The sequence below is a fragment of the Terrapene carolina genome, unplaced genomic scaffold, assembly GCF_002925995.2.
Source record: "Terrapene carolina triunguis isolate 2854851 unplaced genomic scaffold, T_m_triunguis-2.0 Scaffold85, whole genome shotgun sequence".
Lineage (NCBI taxonomy): Eukaryota > Metazoa > Chordata > Testudines > Emydidae > Terrapene > Terrapene triunguis.
The window spans coordinates 16,316,038-16,334,460 of NW_020664436.1; the positions used below are offsets into that span (position 1 = coordinate 16,316,038).

Genomic DNA, 18,423 nt, shown 5'->3' on the forward strand with positions numbered 1-18,423 from the left:
ATAGAAGTGAGGATGCCACAGGTGTGGACTTCAGCATGAGTTGCAAAAACCCACCTGACCTCCCTGTGTGCACATTTGTTTGCCTGGCTAGTGCTGAAGTCCACGCCATGGAGTTTTCACATCTATTTTTAGCAAGCTAGCTAGAGTACAACTAGGGTGGCCATGTCCACACAAGCTACCCCATTCATACCCCTGTTGCAATGCAATGCAATGCAACCTTGGTGTCAACCTCAAACCATTGTTACGTTCTGAAAGGCCTGGAAAAGCTTTTTCCATCTCACTTTTGCCCAGCAGCAGACAGGAAGTGTGGAATTACTGTGAGAAACTCTGTTCTCATGGGATTTCCAGCAGGAACAGAAATGTAAGTACCTGATGTCTCATGAGATAGATGGAGACAAAGAAGATTTTCAGGCCAAGTTTGAAGACACAAAGAGTCACAAAGTTTGAAGAGGTTTAGATAAGCTTCAGATAAGCAACCAAACTTTTGCATATTTTGCCAAATGAAAGCCACCTTCAAACTGTTGAGGTTCACTAAACATTAAATTAACGATCAGAGAAAGGGCTGACGGCAGAGGCATCAGTAATGCTTTTTCCCCTCACATTGCTGTGTATTTATGAAACAGAAGTCATTGTTGTATACTGAGCTTTTCACTGTCCACGAACTACCTCTGTCTGTGTGCAACAACTGCAGTCAGTTTGCTTTTAGTTGCGGCAGCCGGTTATGGAGCATGTGGGACTTTTGCTTATTCTTATTGTTAATCTTTGCCCTTAGTCTAAAATGAGGGAATTTAGATGGTAAGTATATGGGAGTTCTTTGTGTAAAGAAAATATAACACTGCTCTTGAAAGTAGCCTCCGTACTGGCAGTGTTGTTAGCTTCTGGCTTTAACCTGCATTCCTTACTCCCGGACTCCCCTGTCCTTGATTTTTAATGCAGTTTTGCTTTGGCCCTTCATTGCCACATTCCCAGCATGTTTTTACGATAATCTTTTTCAACTGCTACAAAAGAGTCAGGTGAACTGTGATTGAGAAGCGATCACTTACCCTTGGTGGCTGCTAAAAGCATTTTAGCAGAGATATCGGTGCACAGAGCAGTCAGAGGAATTGCAGGATGCTTTGTGAAGGGCAAAACTTCTCTCAGTAAATCTCCCTAAAACAAACAAAGTCTGCTTTCCTCTATACTTTATCCACACAAAAATCAAAGCAACAGAAATTTTATCATGTTAACATGATGCAATGTTTTCTGTTGCTTTGATTTTTCATGCATTAAGTAAATAGCAAATCATATTAGTCAGATTTTATACCAATAACGTACATTGAGCTGCTTTATTATACCTGGTGGGTTCAATATCACAGTTAATTAAAACCGCTGAAGTCCCTAAAACCTTTTAATAATATGTCTTAATTTAGCCACCTAGAAGCAAACTCTTCCGTCTTGTAACCCATATTGACGTCAACCGGATTGCACAACATGCAAGTCATACCTGACCCTCTACTCATTTATACAGGTACACAGCCCATTATTGCTACATTATTTTTCAAAGAAAGAGTCAGTTAACAGAGCAGATTTCCTCTGATAAGTGGAGCAGCAGACTCTGCTTTGCCCATCACAGTGTCTCAAAAGGCAGAGGAGGTGGATAAAGGATGGACCCCAAGGGAGTTACATACCTTTTCAGACTGTTGTCACTACAATTATTCTAAGTCATGATTTTCCTCCTGTTCCCCTTCCCCTTTGCTACAGCTGTTAAAGCAGCACTAAATTGTGTTAATAGAAATAATGATCAGTGGAAAAAAAACTCCTATAACTTCATATGTTAGGTGAGAGCAGGATGCTGAATATGTGGAGCATTTTCTTCTTTCACCCCCAACCCCATCCAAAAATACAGTCAAATACGTTACCCCAATAGTCCATAGACAGACACAGCCATTTTCATGAGCAGATGCCAGTATTGGTGAGCATGTATGTTCAGCTATGATTCTGGAGAAGCCAGAGGCTGATTTTTTGGTGTCAGAGGGTTGCACATCCTTCTCGTTGGTTGTCCCTTCCCCTTCTGGAATATAATTGACCCCATTATCTTCTTGCCATAGTTCTTACAGTTCTTTCTTTGAACACAAAGCAATGGCACAATGCTAAGAAAAACATTAACTTTGACAAAAGAAAACTTCATTATAAAACAAAGGCCCCTTTGAAAATATTTCATAAATACTAGCAAGGAGCCATTGGGAGAACTTGGAGACACATTGTTTAGGAAGTATTCTCGTGACACTTCCTGTGCCAAACTGCACCATTCCTGCACAGGTGTGAAGAGCCCTTTTCACAGCATGGGGGCAGATTTCAGAGAGGCTGCATAGAGGGCCTGTGCTCCCCTTGTGTGCCTCACAGCAGCGTTCTGCTGCATCTCTAACTGTGGGGGCAGGGAAGGGATATGACCGGGGACCTGCGAAAGTGCAGATTCACTGATCAGAGTCTTCCAGGGAGTAGAAGTGCAGAGTTGTGGCAGTGGCCACTAGCTCAGCCCTGAGGCTGCAGATGTAGCCTAGGGAGTGGTGCTGCTGATATTCTGCAGACTCAGGGAGAGAATTCCATCCTTCTCAAAACTACCAACAATCCCTATGCAAAGCTCGTCTGTCTCCTAAGCACTTGACATTTTGGCCTTCTATATTTCCCCCTTTGTTCTCTATTTCTAAAGATATGTGCGTGAACCAAGAGCTTTATTTTAAGGGTCCATTTGCTTTTACCTCTAGGTCACTAGCTCAAACCTGACCCATGTGGGTACTGAGTGTCACCAGTGGCCTGTGTGAAATAACTCAGTGTCCGTTCTGTTGACAGGGACACCTGACTAGCAGGACCATCAATAGTGACTGTAGCCAAATTCCGGTTTCATCATCAATTCCATTCTATTTGGATGCTGCTGCAATCCCATGCTTGGCCTGCCACTGGGGAACACAATTTGCTGTCCAGATTCAAGGAAAGACTCCTAGCTGTGTCATCTGCATGCTGATGATATTTCCACCCCCCAGTCTCTCATTATCTGCCCCAGCTGCCTTCCATGCACATTGAACACCAGCACTGATGAAACAGATCCCTGCAGAACCCCACACAAGTGGATGAGCAGCTGGGATTCCTATATGCTTTAGTTGATACCTTCAAACATCTCCTTAAAGTCTCTCTGACAACAGGCAGACAGCTTGAAAAATGGGCTTTTCTTCCCCCAGGTTTAAACACCCTATCCTCCCCAACCACCCAAGAAATCTTCTAGTATAAAGAGCAACACATTCCATACCTACTGTTGCTGAAGACTCTCCATTGTTTACATCTTCCTAAAAACAAGATTTATAAAACAGAAATTGAGCCAGAAAATTGAAAGCAGACACACAGTACGGGACCTTCATATGCCCGGAGAAACAGTTCTCTAGATTGTTGTTATTTAAGGAATGAACTAATTCCCTCAGAGGCTTATGTGGAACTTCTCACTTATATTGTCCCAGCTTCCAAGAAGGGTCTACACTAAGTTAATTCCTTTCTGGGATAATGAATGGACAAACACACAGAATATAAATCCATGGGGGGGGGATTTTCCAAAAGCACAGATGAATGGGAATTAGGTGCCTTTGCAGATCTCCTCACTAGATCTTGTCATTGCCTTGAGCAAAAATGGGTAAAATAGCAAAGTTGCAAAGCTTACCCACATGTAGCCCCATTTCAGCAAACAAACGCCTCTTTTTGAAAACTTCAGCCAAATTCTGTCTGCTGCTTCTCTCAAGCACTGCTTTCAACTGTATCTTAACCTCACTCCTAATACAAAGTCCTGTTGGAATTATGTGTGTGGCTTTTCACTCTAAAATCAGTACTTTCACATGTCCTCAACCACATGGTTGGAGGTGTTGGACAAGTGGGTTGCCTCCAATCTTCATTTCGTGTCCATCTATATGGGTCAATCTGTCAACTACAGTAGAACCTCAGAGTTATGAACACCAGAGTTACAAACTGACAGTCAACCACACACCTCATTTGGAACTGGAAATACGCAATTACGCAGCAGCAGAGACAATAAATAAATAAACACAGTACTGTACTGTGTTAAACTACTAAAAAAATAAAATAATGGGAAAGCAACATTTTTCTTCTTCATAGTAAAGTTTCAAAGCTGTATTAAGTCAATGTTCAGTTGTAAACTTTTGAAAGAGCAACCATAACATTTTGTTCAGTTATGAACATTTCAGAGTTACGAACAACAGCCATTTCCGAAGTGTTTGTAATTCTGAGGTTCTACTGTACAGAGATCTGGACTCACTGAAGGGTCTCCAAGGGCTATGGTGGGGTGGGTCCGGTTTTTAGGCAGGATCTGTAGGAGGGAGTGGAAGATTTCAATAAGTCAGGAGGGAGACTAGGAAGCATAGGGTGCTTTAGAGGTTATAGATGAAGACGACAAGCCTCCTCAGTCTAGTAAATATGTACTGGCCTGTGTATCTTCACGTGCTAACTCCTTGGGACACACTTGACAACCACAACCTGTTGCCATTTCTCTATTTTTAGTACCTCAATGGCTTCACTCGAGTGTGTGGATCAAAATTATGCATATGCCAATTTGGGAATTTAAAAACGTATATATGGTGTTGAGAAAAACAGAGCCTGAGAAAAATTATGAGACTGTAGCAAATTTTTTTAAAACTTCTGGGTCCTGATCTGACAATTTCTTCCCTGCTTTCTTCCACATTGCGTCTCTTCCTTCCAGGCTCTGCAGCTCTGGCACTATTCCTCTGGCAGGAAAAGGCAGGACAAAACTACCACAAAATCACCAAGTTAGCTCTAATGAAAATATTCTTATCTATATACTGAAATCTACCTGGTAGATTTCAAAAATATTGCTTCAGCCCTTACAGGGAAGTACTTTAAATATCGCAGAGTTATTCACGGCACCCTTGTTAGTTTTCCTACCATACAGATGTGGCTTCAGTGTTCACATTTCATTCTAGAGAATCCCAATTTTCCCATTTTGTGCCCTGTACCATTCCCCATCAAAGCAGGAAATGCTGGTGATATGCATCCTACAAAACCTTTGATATCAGTCGCTCCACATACCAGCAGCAAGCTGCTGAATGGCGTACACTCCCAAATCCCATCTTCATTTCCATCTTTGTGCTGTGCTTGCCCTCTAGTCTGGAAAGCAAAATGAATCAGACATCTGTGGAGCGTGGGGCCTCTGCATGGCAGAACATTGATCTTCTCAAACCACTGGCTTCTCTGGGTTTTTTTTTAGCTGCTATATAGAAATTTAGCTTGGATGAAGTGGAAACCAAAGCAGCCAACATACCTTGTTTAGACTCAAGTGGCTGCCTTCTGCACCCTGTGTGGCTGTCGTATCACTTACAAGGGATGAAGTGGTGGAGGAGGAGAGACTAAGGAAAACAATCCAGAGATATGGTTGATGACACATAATAAAATATGGGTGACTACTGACATTCTCAGAGATTATGTTAGAGATCTATAGTTAATATTAGCCAGTGCTATTGGGGGGACGGGGGTGGGGGGAAGCAGTGTCTCCACTAGGTAGGCTAAGTTTTCAAAAATTTTAGAAAGTAACCTAAGTATGTAAGTAAAGATGACAAGAGCCTGGGGGGTGGGGTTGTGGGAAGAGAGAGACTGGTGCTGGCTAGGCAAGCAGACTGGGAGCTAAAATAAGGATAAGCTGAGATAAGGAGAGCAGAGGGGTGAAACTAGGATTTGTGGGCAAAGCAATTGGTATAAGATGTCAGGGATGGGGAAAAAAAGACTGGGAGAGGAGAGATTGGAGGGGACAGGGTAAAAGGGGTTACACTTGTGAGGAACAGGCAGATGAATCTGTGCCCACCAGCGCACACTCCACTCCATAGCCTGGAATGGAACCCAAGATTCTGAGTCTCACCATGCCTCTGCTGTCAGCAAATATCTATGAAACCCACTGGCAAAATGTCCCATCCCCCTCCAGTGCGGATCCACACACAGAGGATGACAACCTACTACTGTTATCAGTTACTCCATTAGCTCAAGTGGCAAAGGTCTGTGCTGTGGATCTAAAGGCTCCAACCCTGCATATCACACACACAGGTGTCACAGTGGTGCTCCATGATGGATTTTCTCCTTTTCAGATTTCCCTTTTTAATAACCTAGGAAATCTCTCTCTCACACACACACACACACACACACACACACACACACACTTAAAAGAACATTAAGGTTGCAAAAGAAGCACTCAAAAGTTAAAAAATGAGGTTGCCTGTGCAACCTTAGTTCAGCTCCCCTGGGCTTATGCATTGATACAGCCATTAATTACTTGATCACATGCTATTTTTTCCCCCACAACACTCCTGCTTCATTCAGTGCAATGGGTGGACTTGTCCTAGGAGTGGATCACGGTTGTGTAATGAAGGAGACTGTGGCAGAAGTCAGAAGCTGTGTAGCGAATGAGGCAGGGAACTGCAAGAAAGAGAAAGGAGGGTCTCACAGTTAAGGCAGTTAAATGCTGCCCCAGAGAATTGGATTCTATCCCTGCCTGTGTAATGCTGGGCAAGTCACTTGAATTGAACATTTCACAGGTGGTCACTAATTGTGTGTTCTTAATTTTCTGGATGCCCAATTTGAGACTGTAGGGTCTCATTTGCAGAAGTGCTGAGCACTCAAAGTTGCAGTCAAAATTAATATGGGAGCTGTCCTTTGAACACATAACAATGCTAAGGACTCTGAAAAATCAGATGCTAGTTGTCTCAAATTAAACACCCAAAATTAGTGGATACTTTTGACCTTTTGTATATCAATTATCACCCAGAAAATAGGAATATTAATACCATGTCATTTCACAGAAATGTTATGAAAATAAATGTATGTCTGTGAAACACTCATGAGCCCTACAGAAAAATCCATGAGGAAATTAATATTCTTGTCTTCAGAGCAGGGTTTGATAGTGTGCAATAAATAAGGCCTCGGGCCACACTTTGAACAATGGGGATACAACAAAATAGTGAATCCTTCCATCCGTCCTGTGCACTGAATGAGGCAGGGATCCCATGGAACAAGTGATGTGTGATCATGTAATTAAAGACGATCATAATGCATATGCGCAAAGGTGCCTCCTTAATTCTGGCATTTCCTAGCCTTGGGGTGCTTCACTTTGCAAGCTTAGCAAATGTTCTTTTAATTTACTTTTTGTGTGTGTAATAGTAATAAGCTTCCATTTAATCAGAAACAATAATAGAAAATACAACCTATGCAAAACATGTATGATTCAATGTCATTGCAAGAGCCTCACCTTTCAATAGTCAGAATATTTCCTGACATAAAAAAAATGCAAACTGTGAAACCTAATCACTGCATTTAGTTTAATTTACCTGGGTCTCTTTGAAAAGAAAGAGCCAAATGTTATTGTTTAAGACTGAAAGTCTGATTAACATTTATTAAATGGTTATGGCACATTTAGGTGTAGTAAGTGTGCAAGATGCTTTAAGGATTTAAAATGACACAAGACCACAAATCACTCTACAGATTCAAGGGGGCATAAAGCTGCTTAATTGCTTAAATCCTTAATACTGCATAAGTATTTAATCCAAATTAAGTCCTCAAGGCTGCCAGGTGTCTATGAACGTACATTGGAAAATGCGCGCTTGTGAAAACGCACACATGCTCAGCCCTCCGCTCTAGACATATGGGCTTTGTGACTGAGCATCTGTCCCACATACATGAATTCCAAGTTAATTTTTGAGGAATACTGGCCTGCCACTACTATTGTTTGTTAAAACCTGACTTGAGGTTTGTACAAATAACAATAAAAAACTGTCTCTGCTCCAAAGAGCTTGCAGTCTACAAGACAACTTAAAAGAAGGGAAGAGCCACTGGAAAAAAAAAAAAAAAAATCAGAAGAGGGAGCAATTTGGGGTTTTAAATACATTTGTTATATTAACTTCTTATGGAGCAGAAGTGAGGCTTAGGAGGCTTTTGAATAAGGAGGGTGGGGGGGCTTAGCGAAGTGGTATAGAGAGGGCATGTCACACCTAAAGATCAACATATAAGGAGACACTGATGAAGGAATGGGAAAGCTAAGTGCCCACTTGGGTTTGTAACTGGATTAATCAAATCCAATTAATCCAGCTCAATTCAGCTCTAGGTTATCCTGGGGTAAAAGATTGGTGGGAAAATTATGCCAATTTAACAGAGCAAAATTCATAATGCAGTGCATGCAATTCAGTTACCTGGAAAAGAAAGCACTCCGGAAAAGGAATAGCACAGCATTGACTCCAGATACTTGAGCGATAGCATTTTGACCACCCTGATAAGTTTTATCCCTGGAAATAAAGAGGTTTGTACAGGATTTGTCACACACTTCAACACTTTTTATGTTTATTACAGTGATTGTTAGGTAAAGTTATAGACAAATACATAAACTCCTAAGAATTAAACAATTTTTGTTTCTGGGGCTTATGTTACATGTAAGAAGCCACATATAATGTTGCAAAGTCAGTTTATTGTTCATGAATTTTCTGGCTTGACATCTTTAGAAAAGACAGCACTTTTCTTTTAAACCCACAGAGCAGGCTTAGTGTATGTTGTGCCATTGTAAACATCCCCACCAGGTACTGAACTAAGAGCCTGGAAGCTGATGGAATGGCGCAGTTGGGTGGGAAAAAAATCTTTCAGTCCCCCAAGACTCAGCATTTAAGAAAAATACATTAACTTAACCAGAAAATTGCCATCATCTTGGCATTCAGTCCAGTCATGTGAATCATGGGTACAATGCCCTATTTTCTCCCAACATTTCCCCTTCCTCTCTCTTCCATGTGGCCATACTAACAGCTCTACCCCTGCAAGGGGAGGGAGAAGCAGAGCTGTAGTTAAATTGTTTATTCCCCTTTCATTTCTCCCTCACCCCTTTTGGGGAAAAAAGTGAAGGGAGGAAAAGGTGGAATTTCACTCACAATTTCAAAACCATTTTTTTTTAATATAAAATTTTGTTGAAGTTTTAGTGTTGGCATTTTGTCCAAAGGAGAAACTGATGAAGATGAAAAATATCACCAGAATCCCATTTTTTATTTAGAATGTTTGGCACATTTATTAATGTGCCCAGTTCTAATAGCTTCTTCTAAGCCACAGTGTAGTTTTCAAGGTAAATACTTACAAGCTTATTAAATGAGTTTACTAGAGCTAGACAAAACTGTTCAGTGGCATGTGACAATTCTTAGGGGGAGATCAGATTTGTGCTGCTAGAAAGTTGGGACTGTGAAAGTGAAATGAATTATATTAAAGAAATAGAATGAATTAAAGAATGCTGTATGTACCTTTAAGTACAAATGAGAAATGCTGAAAGCCAGGGGGCAGGAAAGCAGACATTAACTGCTTAATGAATTGCCCCACTTAAGGGCAATTGATGAAGCATTAGCCTTAGATTGATAAGAGTTAATAAGGAAGCAGGATATGCATATTGTGCCCTATGCAAATTTTACAATTTTGCTTTCTCTGTCCCTTTGTTTAGTTCGCACCCTTTTATCTGTATAAATAAGACTGTTTGAATCTTGCATGGGGGCTCACATTATCTGAATGTATTAGCAGAGCACTGTGCTAATAAAACAGAGTGGTCTGACAAACTATGAGTCCTGAGTCTAACTTTGACAGGACCATACAGAGAATGATCACTAGACCATCCTGCCAATCCCTGGTGGGCAAGATATGGGAAGGTGTAGAACAACACTGATTGAGGGAACTCTCAGGGTCTTTGTGTTTCCCCTGCTCCCATAATGTCAGAGTTTCTGGAGGCTTTAGGGGTGATAGTAGTGGTATTTTTAATGACAACTTTTTGGAGCAGTTAATTAGGGAAGAAGGTGTTTTGAAGGGATTTCTCTTTGTCAAATTTGGGCACAAAAATGAGAAATATTTAAAAGACAAACTGTGAGGATCAAGAGGAGCACCACCAAAATACAGTTGGGGTTATAAAATGGTCTTAAAATAACCTACATGGTCAAAGATACAGCCCCAAACAGAGGAACAAAAATCCTTCTCGTACTAGAACCATAGAGCGTAGTGGGTCTTTGTGACCATTTTATAACCCCAGCTGCTCCTCTGTTCCAGAACAAAGTTTGGAAGGAAGAAAGGAAGCCAGCCAGCTCCAGGTTTCTTTGGACCCCATGTACTACACAGGGTTTAAAAAGGTCCTGTAGGTGACGAACTCTTTCATTTTCTTGGGAATGGGTAGTGCTAGGACCTGGTACGTTGTTAGGAAGGTGTGGAGAGCTTTATGGCACAAGTGCTTAAGTGATGAGAGGACCTTGGGGGAACTCCAGAACTGGATGTGGCCATCTCTCGTCCCTGTGGGAATAAACCCACCATGTGGGAAGTAGACGCAGCACAGGCCATTGGTCATAGGTGCAAATGCCACTGGAGTTCTTAGTTCCAAATCCCAGATCCTCAGGAGTCTGTCGTCTGCCACTGTAGCAAGATACAAGCCTTCCGGAGAGAAGCACCACCAAAAGATAGGTGAAGGGAAAACAAATATGGAATCTAAAACAAGCACCATATTAGTAGCTCTGGGAACCAGCATGAAGGTCAGAGAGCAGACCAGCAGCCACTCAGATGAAAGGGAGAAGAGCTCTCCTACTACAGCTAGATATTGGCAAAGTAGTGATGATCAATACTGTAGCAAACCTCTCCAAACCTTCTCTTTTTTCAAAGCCAAACCACTGATGTCTGGAGGAATTCAGTAAAGGATTCTCCTCCAGAAGAAATGAAGGGAGTTCCAGCCATTCCCACCATCTGCCCACTCACGTCCATCCACACTTGGCATCTTCATGCAAAAAGGTGTGGTCTTCCTTTACCATGTCATCTGGAGATGAGGGGGCTTTCTACTGCTCCACTTCGGTCATCTTCAAAGGGCAGCCAGCTGGCTTTGTCCTAGTCCCAGCTCATGAGAAGGTGACTGCCTGGCCTGCTATCTCTTTACTTCTTTGCATGGTGTGATGGTGTATACAAACACCACACCAGTAAGGAAGGGGTTGAGAAGGTGCAAAGCATGCATGGCTTGGAGGAGGAGCTCAAAAGGAGAACAGACCAGGTCAGTAGGAGGGTAAACAGTGGAAGTGAGTTGATGTACATTCTCAGGTCCTGAGAAGCAGCCCTACAGGATGTCCTATCGCCTGAGGCCTCTGGTGGTGGTGACTTCACCAAACCCACAGAGAAGGGGCTCATGGCACTCAGGTCTGAAGCTTTACCTTTGATTTCAGTTGTTTAATGCCTTGTTTGTATGTGCTGGGGAAGAGGGGACTGGTAGGAATGACCCAGGGAAACAGAAGCATTGCACTTCTGGGTGCAGAACTTAGCTATCAGCTGCTGGGCTCTGCATTGGGAACTTGTAGAGAGGGTGGGCTCAGGTTTCCCTAACAGCTCCTAGGCATGGCAGGAAGCAGAAAGCTTACCCCTGATATGGGGACTCTAGATGAGAGAAGCCCTGAAGCCAGAAGGCTCAAGATTACTAGACCTTGATGCAGAGGGGGCATGGAACCCCTTGGCTGACTATAGGGCTCTCCATTGCTGGACTCTTTATATAGCCCAGGTCATCACTGGGCTAGAGCAGCTGTTGGCAGGATATCCCAGGAAAAGAGGAGACTCTACGCCCATGCCCAGCCATAAGGGGGCACCCATGATGAGCAAACTCCCTCACACAGCAGTTGGTGATACCACTACCTCTCCAAAATTCAGGACTAAGGGATCTTCTGGGGGATAGACAGCCAGCCTCCCCACCCTTCTTCAACAGGATAAGGAAATGCTCCAACAAATCATGCTATAGCCACTGCTCCTGGACCTTTTACCATGTAAGATGTCCAGGGCGAGGATGTAGCAGAGTGCACCATATTTTATGGCAATCCCCATCCTTGGGCCAGGAGCAGCAACCCCAGCATGGTCTAATGAATACTTAGGGTCCCACTGCTGAAGAATGGATGGGCAGTTTGCCTATCCACCCACAAAAGCTGCCGCCTCAGCTTGATTTTTTTGGAGGGTGGAAGAGGAATTGTGGCAAAGATAACACAAGCTGAGAGAGAGGTGCTCAGGCCTGTTGGAAGCATCATCTAAGAGCCTGTGCTTGCCCATCTCTCACTTGATGTTGTTAGACCATTTCACATGGTTGTGGGGGCAGTGTCCCAAAGTTTGGATAACCCAAATAATTTTGGATGATTAACTGAACCAAACAAACTCTGAATCCTCCCCCCATCCTACAGAAGACAAAGTAAGGGGCAGAATCACCACTACAACAGCCTTAGAAAATGAACAATAAAAGAGCAGTAATAGGATCTCCCAATGGCAGCAGTAGTATCAGCTCCTTCCAGATGCCCACACAATGCTGAACACTTCCAAAATTGGGATAGCTCTATAACCTCTCACCACTTTAAACAGGCTAGTTACAATGCCAAAGGCTAATGGTAAAGGACTGAATAATTTACTGTGGTAGAATTTCCCTTGCCACCACTGCTCAGTGATGTTAATGCTAATTTCTGATTACATCACTTGCTTAGAAATACCTTCTCCAGTCCACTCCTAAATAATCTAGTCAACTAATCCCACCTGCTGTGGTAGGATTAGTTGAGCAGATTATTTAGGAGTGGACTGGAGGAAATGCTAAGTATGTGTGTTGCTAAATATGTTGCTACTTTAAATCCTTCTCAATCAATCCTTTGATAGTAGGGTAAAAGGTCGTGTTCATCAAAAATGTCACTTCTTGTTAGGGCTGTATGGGTGCACTGTAAATCAAAATGTCTCCACGAAGAGTGTCACAGTTCAGGGCAGCTACACCTGTATTTCCCCCTTAGTGGTTCAGGGGTGGTTCACTGTCAGACTTCCAGGTCCCTTGCTGTTGCCTTTCTTGCATGGGGACCCGCATCTCTCTCCGACCTGACTGTGTATTTCCAGGCTGACCAATTCAATGCCTTCACTATGTTATTCCAGCGGAAGATAGTCTGCCTAAGCGGACCTGTTTCACTTCTCGCCTCAGAGATGGTACACAGCGTAATTGCTACCAGTTTATAAGCTACCAAAGGTCTTTCTAAGCAAGCACATTTTCTTCTTCAGATAAAAGCATGACAAACAAATATATGAAAAACAATAAAAGAATCTACACATATACTGATAAGCTTGACAGAGATTGTAAGAATGTTTTCAGGACCACCAACCAGACACACAGATTACCTTATGAACCTAGCAAAGCAGACAACTACTGTAGCAGACAAAACCACTACTAACTCCAGAGTTCAGATGCAAGGAACAGGTTTATTTCAGCATAGGTAAAAAGTGCCACAACCCAGTGATCAGTTGAGGTATGTCAGGCCAATGATTTGGCTGCATGTACAGACAAGGTGTATATAACCAAGGCAAAGACTTAGTCTCCATACACTCTTTTATACCCAAGATGCTACCATACTTTTATCAACATCCTTCTCCTCTGATTCATTACCTAATAATGAATAAAGTTCTATGACCAAATATAAGATTCCACATTTATAGCCTAAAATAAATAACTTGTTTATTTATTTATTTGCAACAATAAAACTGTCAATTTTAATATTTGGTAGGGATTTTGGGGACTTTCTTTGTTTACCCTGATTATATTTGGTTGTGTCATCATAACCTCTCACTGTTACGTCATCCTTGGAACCTCACATCCATATCAGGTTTTGCAGTCTTCCATAAAAAAGATTATTCAAAGGTCTGAACAAAACTAGCCCTACATTTATATTGACTATGCACTTGCTTATATATATATATATATATATATATATATGGCTAGCTAATATGCAAGTATATATATGATATGATCCATTAAATACACGATTAAATATACTTAGGCCCTTGCCATTTTACAGGAGGTAAATTCACTTAATCATTGTCTCACCTCCTTACAGAGATCACTCCCTCCAACATGGGCTCTGGCAGAAGTTGTCCTTCAAAACCCAACCAGGGATTTCCCTGTGGTTTCAAATTCACCACACTCTGCTCAGAATGAGAACAACCCATGACTTTGTGAGTCATTCACATATCCAGTTTGGTTCTTTGAGGAAACAGTGAATCGGGGCGCTGGAATGGGGTGGGGGGGCAGGGAACCATGGCCCTTCCACTTTTTACCAGCCGGCCTGCAAGGGCGAGCGACAGAGAGGGGGAGGAGGAGGAGGAAAGGATCAAATGGGGGGCGGTGCCTCGGGGGGAAGAGACAGTGCAGGAGCAGGGCCATGGTTAGGGCACCTCTGCCCCCCCCCCCCCACACTTTTAGGGTGCTTCCATGGCTCCTGCTGTGAATAGGTAAATCAGCCAGCTAATAGGTCTCTGCTCAAAGTTCAGCTTCAAAAGGATGCATTCCAGGTTTAACATTTGCATTTCCCTCACCCCAATTTCAAATGCATTATCCATAGAAGTCCTTTGAAGTCCTAATATCTTCCAGAGATTGCACTAATCTTGTTCTTCCTCTAAAGAAGTTCCATACAATACAATAGTACACCTCTACCCCAATATAACGCGACCCGATATAACACAAATTCAGATATAACACGGTAAAGCAGCACTCCGGGGGGGAGGGGCTGCGCACTCCGGTGGATCAAAGCAAGTTCAATATAACACGGTTTCACCTATAACGCGGTAAGATTTTTTGGCTCCCGAGGACAGCGTTATATCAGGGTATAGAATCATAGAATATCAGGGTTGGAAGGGACCTCAGGAGGTCATCTAGTCCAACCCCCTGCTCAAAGCAGGACCAATTCCTAACTAAATCATCCCAGCCAGGGCTTTGTCAAGCTGGGCCTTAAAAACTTCCAAGGAAGGAGACTCCACCACCTCCCTAGGTAACGCATTCCAGTGCTTCACCACCCTCCTAGTGAAATAGTGTTTCCTAATATCCAACCTAGACCTCTCCCACTGCAACTTGAGACCATTGCTCCTTGTTCTGTCATCTGCCACCACTGAGAACAGCCAAGCTCCATCCTCTTTGGAACCCCCCTTCAGATAGTTGAAAGCAGCTATCAAATCCCCCCTCATTCTTCTCTTCTGGAGACTAAACAATCCTAGTTCCCTCAGCCTCTCCTCATAAGTCATGTGCTCCAGACCCCTAATAATTTTTGTTGCCCTCCGCTGGACTCTTTCCAATTTTTCCACATCCTTCTTGTAGTGTGGGGCCCAAAACTGGACACAGTACTCCAGATGAGGCCTCACCAATGTTGAATAAAGGGGAACGATCACGTTCCTCGATCTGCTGGCAATGCCCCTACTTATACAGCCCAAAATGCCGTTAGCCTTCTTGGCAACAAGAGCACACTGTTGACTCATATCCAGCTTCTCGTCCACTGTGACCCCTAGGTCCTTTTCTGCAGAACTGCTACCTAGCCATTCGTTCCCTAGTCTGTAGCAGTGCATGGGATTCTTCCGTCCTAAGTGCAGGACTCTGCACTTGTCCTTGTTGAACCTCATCAGGTTTTTTTTGGACCAATCCTCTAATTTGTCTAGGTGTACATTAACATTTTTATTTTCAACACAATGTACCCCCAAAATACTTAAACTTAATTCAATAAGGTTTAACTTAATTCCATAGGAATTGTCCACAATATTGCCATATCTTTTACCAAAGTATTACTTACAAGTATCTGACAGTGGCAGATTCAAAATCCCACAAGGTTATTGCACCATGTGCATTTCCAGTAGCTATCAAACTGTATCCTTCTACTTTTAACACATCAAAGCACTTAATTTCTTCACCCAGTGGTAAATTCTAAAGGAAGCATAAAGAAGACTTTTACTAAGAAGGACATGACATTTGATAGTGAAATGTTTTTAACATGTGTTATGTACAGAAAATGACATTGTACATTGTTGTAAACTCAATGCATTTTATTAAAGTTATACATTATAACATTTGCCATTCTTATGGTGCCTTCCATCCAAAGACCTCAGCAGACCCAGGCTCTCAACTCTATGCTTTACACACAGGATCATTCTTCTTCCCCTTTGTATTACACTGTTTGCACCATACATTAATACCAGCCCAAACATACTTGAACTGAGACACTGTATCTATTAAGCATTATACTGTGTTAATGGTTTGGTGTAAGTTGTTAACAATGCTTAGTACATTAACACATCACAAACATCCAAATGAAATTAACAGCAAGAGCAACTGCACAGCGCATTGCATTACACAGGAATTGAACTACTGTATCAGAGCCATGGACTATCTAGTCCACTATCCTGTCTCCAACACTGGCCAGCACCAAATAATTCAGAGGAAGGTGAAAAATCAAAGTAGGCAGTTGTGGCATAATCTGCCCTCACAAAAAAATCTCATCCTAACCCCTAATATTTTGAGATTGGTTTAGCCCCTGAAGCAGGAAGTTTTATATTCCTTTCAGTGATCTTTTCTGTTGGCATCAACTATTATAACTCAGAGGATTCTTGTTATTCATAGAGACATCCAATCCCTTTTAGAATCTTGCTAAATTCTTGGCCTCAACAACTTCCTGTGACAATAAATTCCACAGTCTAGCCACACATTGTGTGAAAGAGTATTTCCTTTTTTCAGTCTTGAACTTGCCACCTTTCTGTTTCACTGAGTGTCCTCTTGTTCTTGTGATATTAGAATGGAATATACAGTAGTTAAAGCACCACTCTGGCAGATATTCAGCCATTTGCTCAGGGGATGGAGCCCTAGAGCTGCTGGCATGCATGGCCCCTGTGAGATGGAGAGGGATATCTTCTGTTCCACCAAGCCTGATGGGAGACAGGAGACAAAACAAAATAAAATGAGGAGGAGCCCAGACACATAAGGACATTGCGAAGGGCACAGCAGGACTCCTCTGGAACTGGCCTCAGGTGACTGGCAGCAAGGAGGTGTGGGAACTGGTGATCTTCACCCCTTTCCCCTTTGGCCCATAGTAAGGAAGAGTGGCGCCTAAAGGATTCAGTTGATCCCACTGACGTGGCTCCTCCACACTCTGAACTGAGGTAGAACGAGTAGTGCTCACAGAGAGTCAGGCCTGAACGCGTCTGAGAAGCAGTTGTTCTCACCACGCAGCAGTAGTAGCTACAAGTGACTCACTACATTTTTCTTCACAACCATTGGGGCCAGAAACATATTGGTACTTAAAAAAATTAGTGAAAGCTGATTCTACAGAGGTCAGTAACATTGGTCACAATCACCTGGAAAACTATTTGCCCTAGCGAGAGGGATTTGGCAAGCCTGTGTTAAATGTGCCTCATTTCATGAGAAGTATACAGGTACATGTCACCATGGCCATGTCATTTAGAGTGGGAGGCAGTGTTTGGAGACAGGTGGCTAGATCACAGGGCTAGAAATCAAGAGATCCAGTTTCTAGCCCTAGGTCTGTCACAGACTTGCTGTTTGATCTTGGATGAGTCTCAGTTTCTCCACATCGAAGATAGCCAAAATATGTTAAACTCTTCCTTTCTTTGTTGTTGAGAGGATTCATTCATTAAGATTTATGAAGTCCTTTTCACTGCTACAGAGCTGTCCATCCAAAAATCTCAATTTACTATTTTCAACTTGTACAATAATAATCAGGGGCCTATTGTCATAGCAATGCTTATATATTTAATCACAACAATGATTAATATCAGTGGGTGTCATGCAACTGAATCTCATAGAAATAGTCACCCCCCTGAAATAAAATATTTTTGGATTTCAATGCAGTGGAAAGTTTGGAATATTTGCCTCTCATACTGCATCTAAATCTCTTACTCACTTGCTTATCTTAGGTAAACAATGCAAAAATTTAAGAAGTGTTCTCACCTGGGTTTCGTTATTTCTCTTAGGACCTGTGTCAGACAACAGCTGAACATCTGGAAAAAATCCATTTGTTTTCCTGGCATTGGGTTTCAGCCATAGAGACATAACTGGATTCTCTTGCAGAATAAGTGACACAGCCTCAGGGAGCTCCCATGTAACAGTCAGATGAGGTTCACCTTCATTACCCTAGTAAAACGATCCATTTAACCAAAAGACAAAAATTAATAACTGACGTTATCTGATTAAAATATGACCATGCAAACCATTGTTGCTACCACTGTTGTATCATTGCAATGGATCTTATACAAAGTATGACACATGGCCAGAAAGGGTTAAGCAGCTTGCATGCTAAATGACCCAGAGCCAAACTTTAAAGTCATGTTAGGAAAGTATGCAAATTGTAATTAGGGCCACTCCCTGCTAGATAGGCTAAAACTTTGAAGTGAAAACCTGTATTGTTAGAGAATTAGAGGTGATACTAATTGTGTGTTTATTTATATCTTGTTTAATAATTAGCCATGTAAACAGACAGTTCCTCTCTGTCACTATAGCTATTGACTCAGAGATCAAAAGGGAATATTAACATTTAGATGAATCTTGAATGCAATAATGTCATTGTCTATCTGTCTCTT

At 42.3% G+C, this 18,423-nt stretch overlaps 1 protein-coding gene across 11 annotated transcripts in view; it reads right to left on the minus strand.

Moving 5' to 3' along the window:
• Positions 1–18,423, minus strand: part of WDR64 (WD repeat domain 64) — a 151,884-nt gene that overhangs the window by 11,882 nt on the left and 121,579 nt on the right. For all 11 annotated transcript variants that reach the window (XM_026649661.1, XM_026649651.1, XM_026649656.1 and 8 more), the window contains 7 exons: positions 17,795–17,977; positions 15,630–15,760; positions 8,223–8,315; positions 5,315–5,399; positions 3,284–3,320; positions 1,899–2,050; positions 1,044–1,149 (listed from right to left, as the gene is read on the minus strand). In XM_026649661.1, the coding sequence (XP_026505446.1) occupies positions 1,044–1,149; positions 1,899–2,050; positions 3,284–3,320; positions 5,315–5,399; positions 8,223–8,315; positions 15,630–15,760; positions 17,795–17,977 (787 nt within the window). The remainder of the gene's footprint in view (positions 1–1,043; positions 1,150–1,898; positions 2,051–3,283; positions 3,321–5,314; positions 5,400–8,222; positions 8,316–15,629; positions 15,761–17,794; positions 17,978–18,423) is intronic.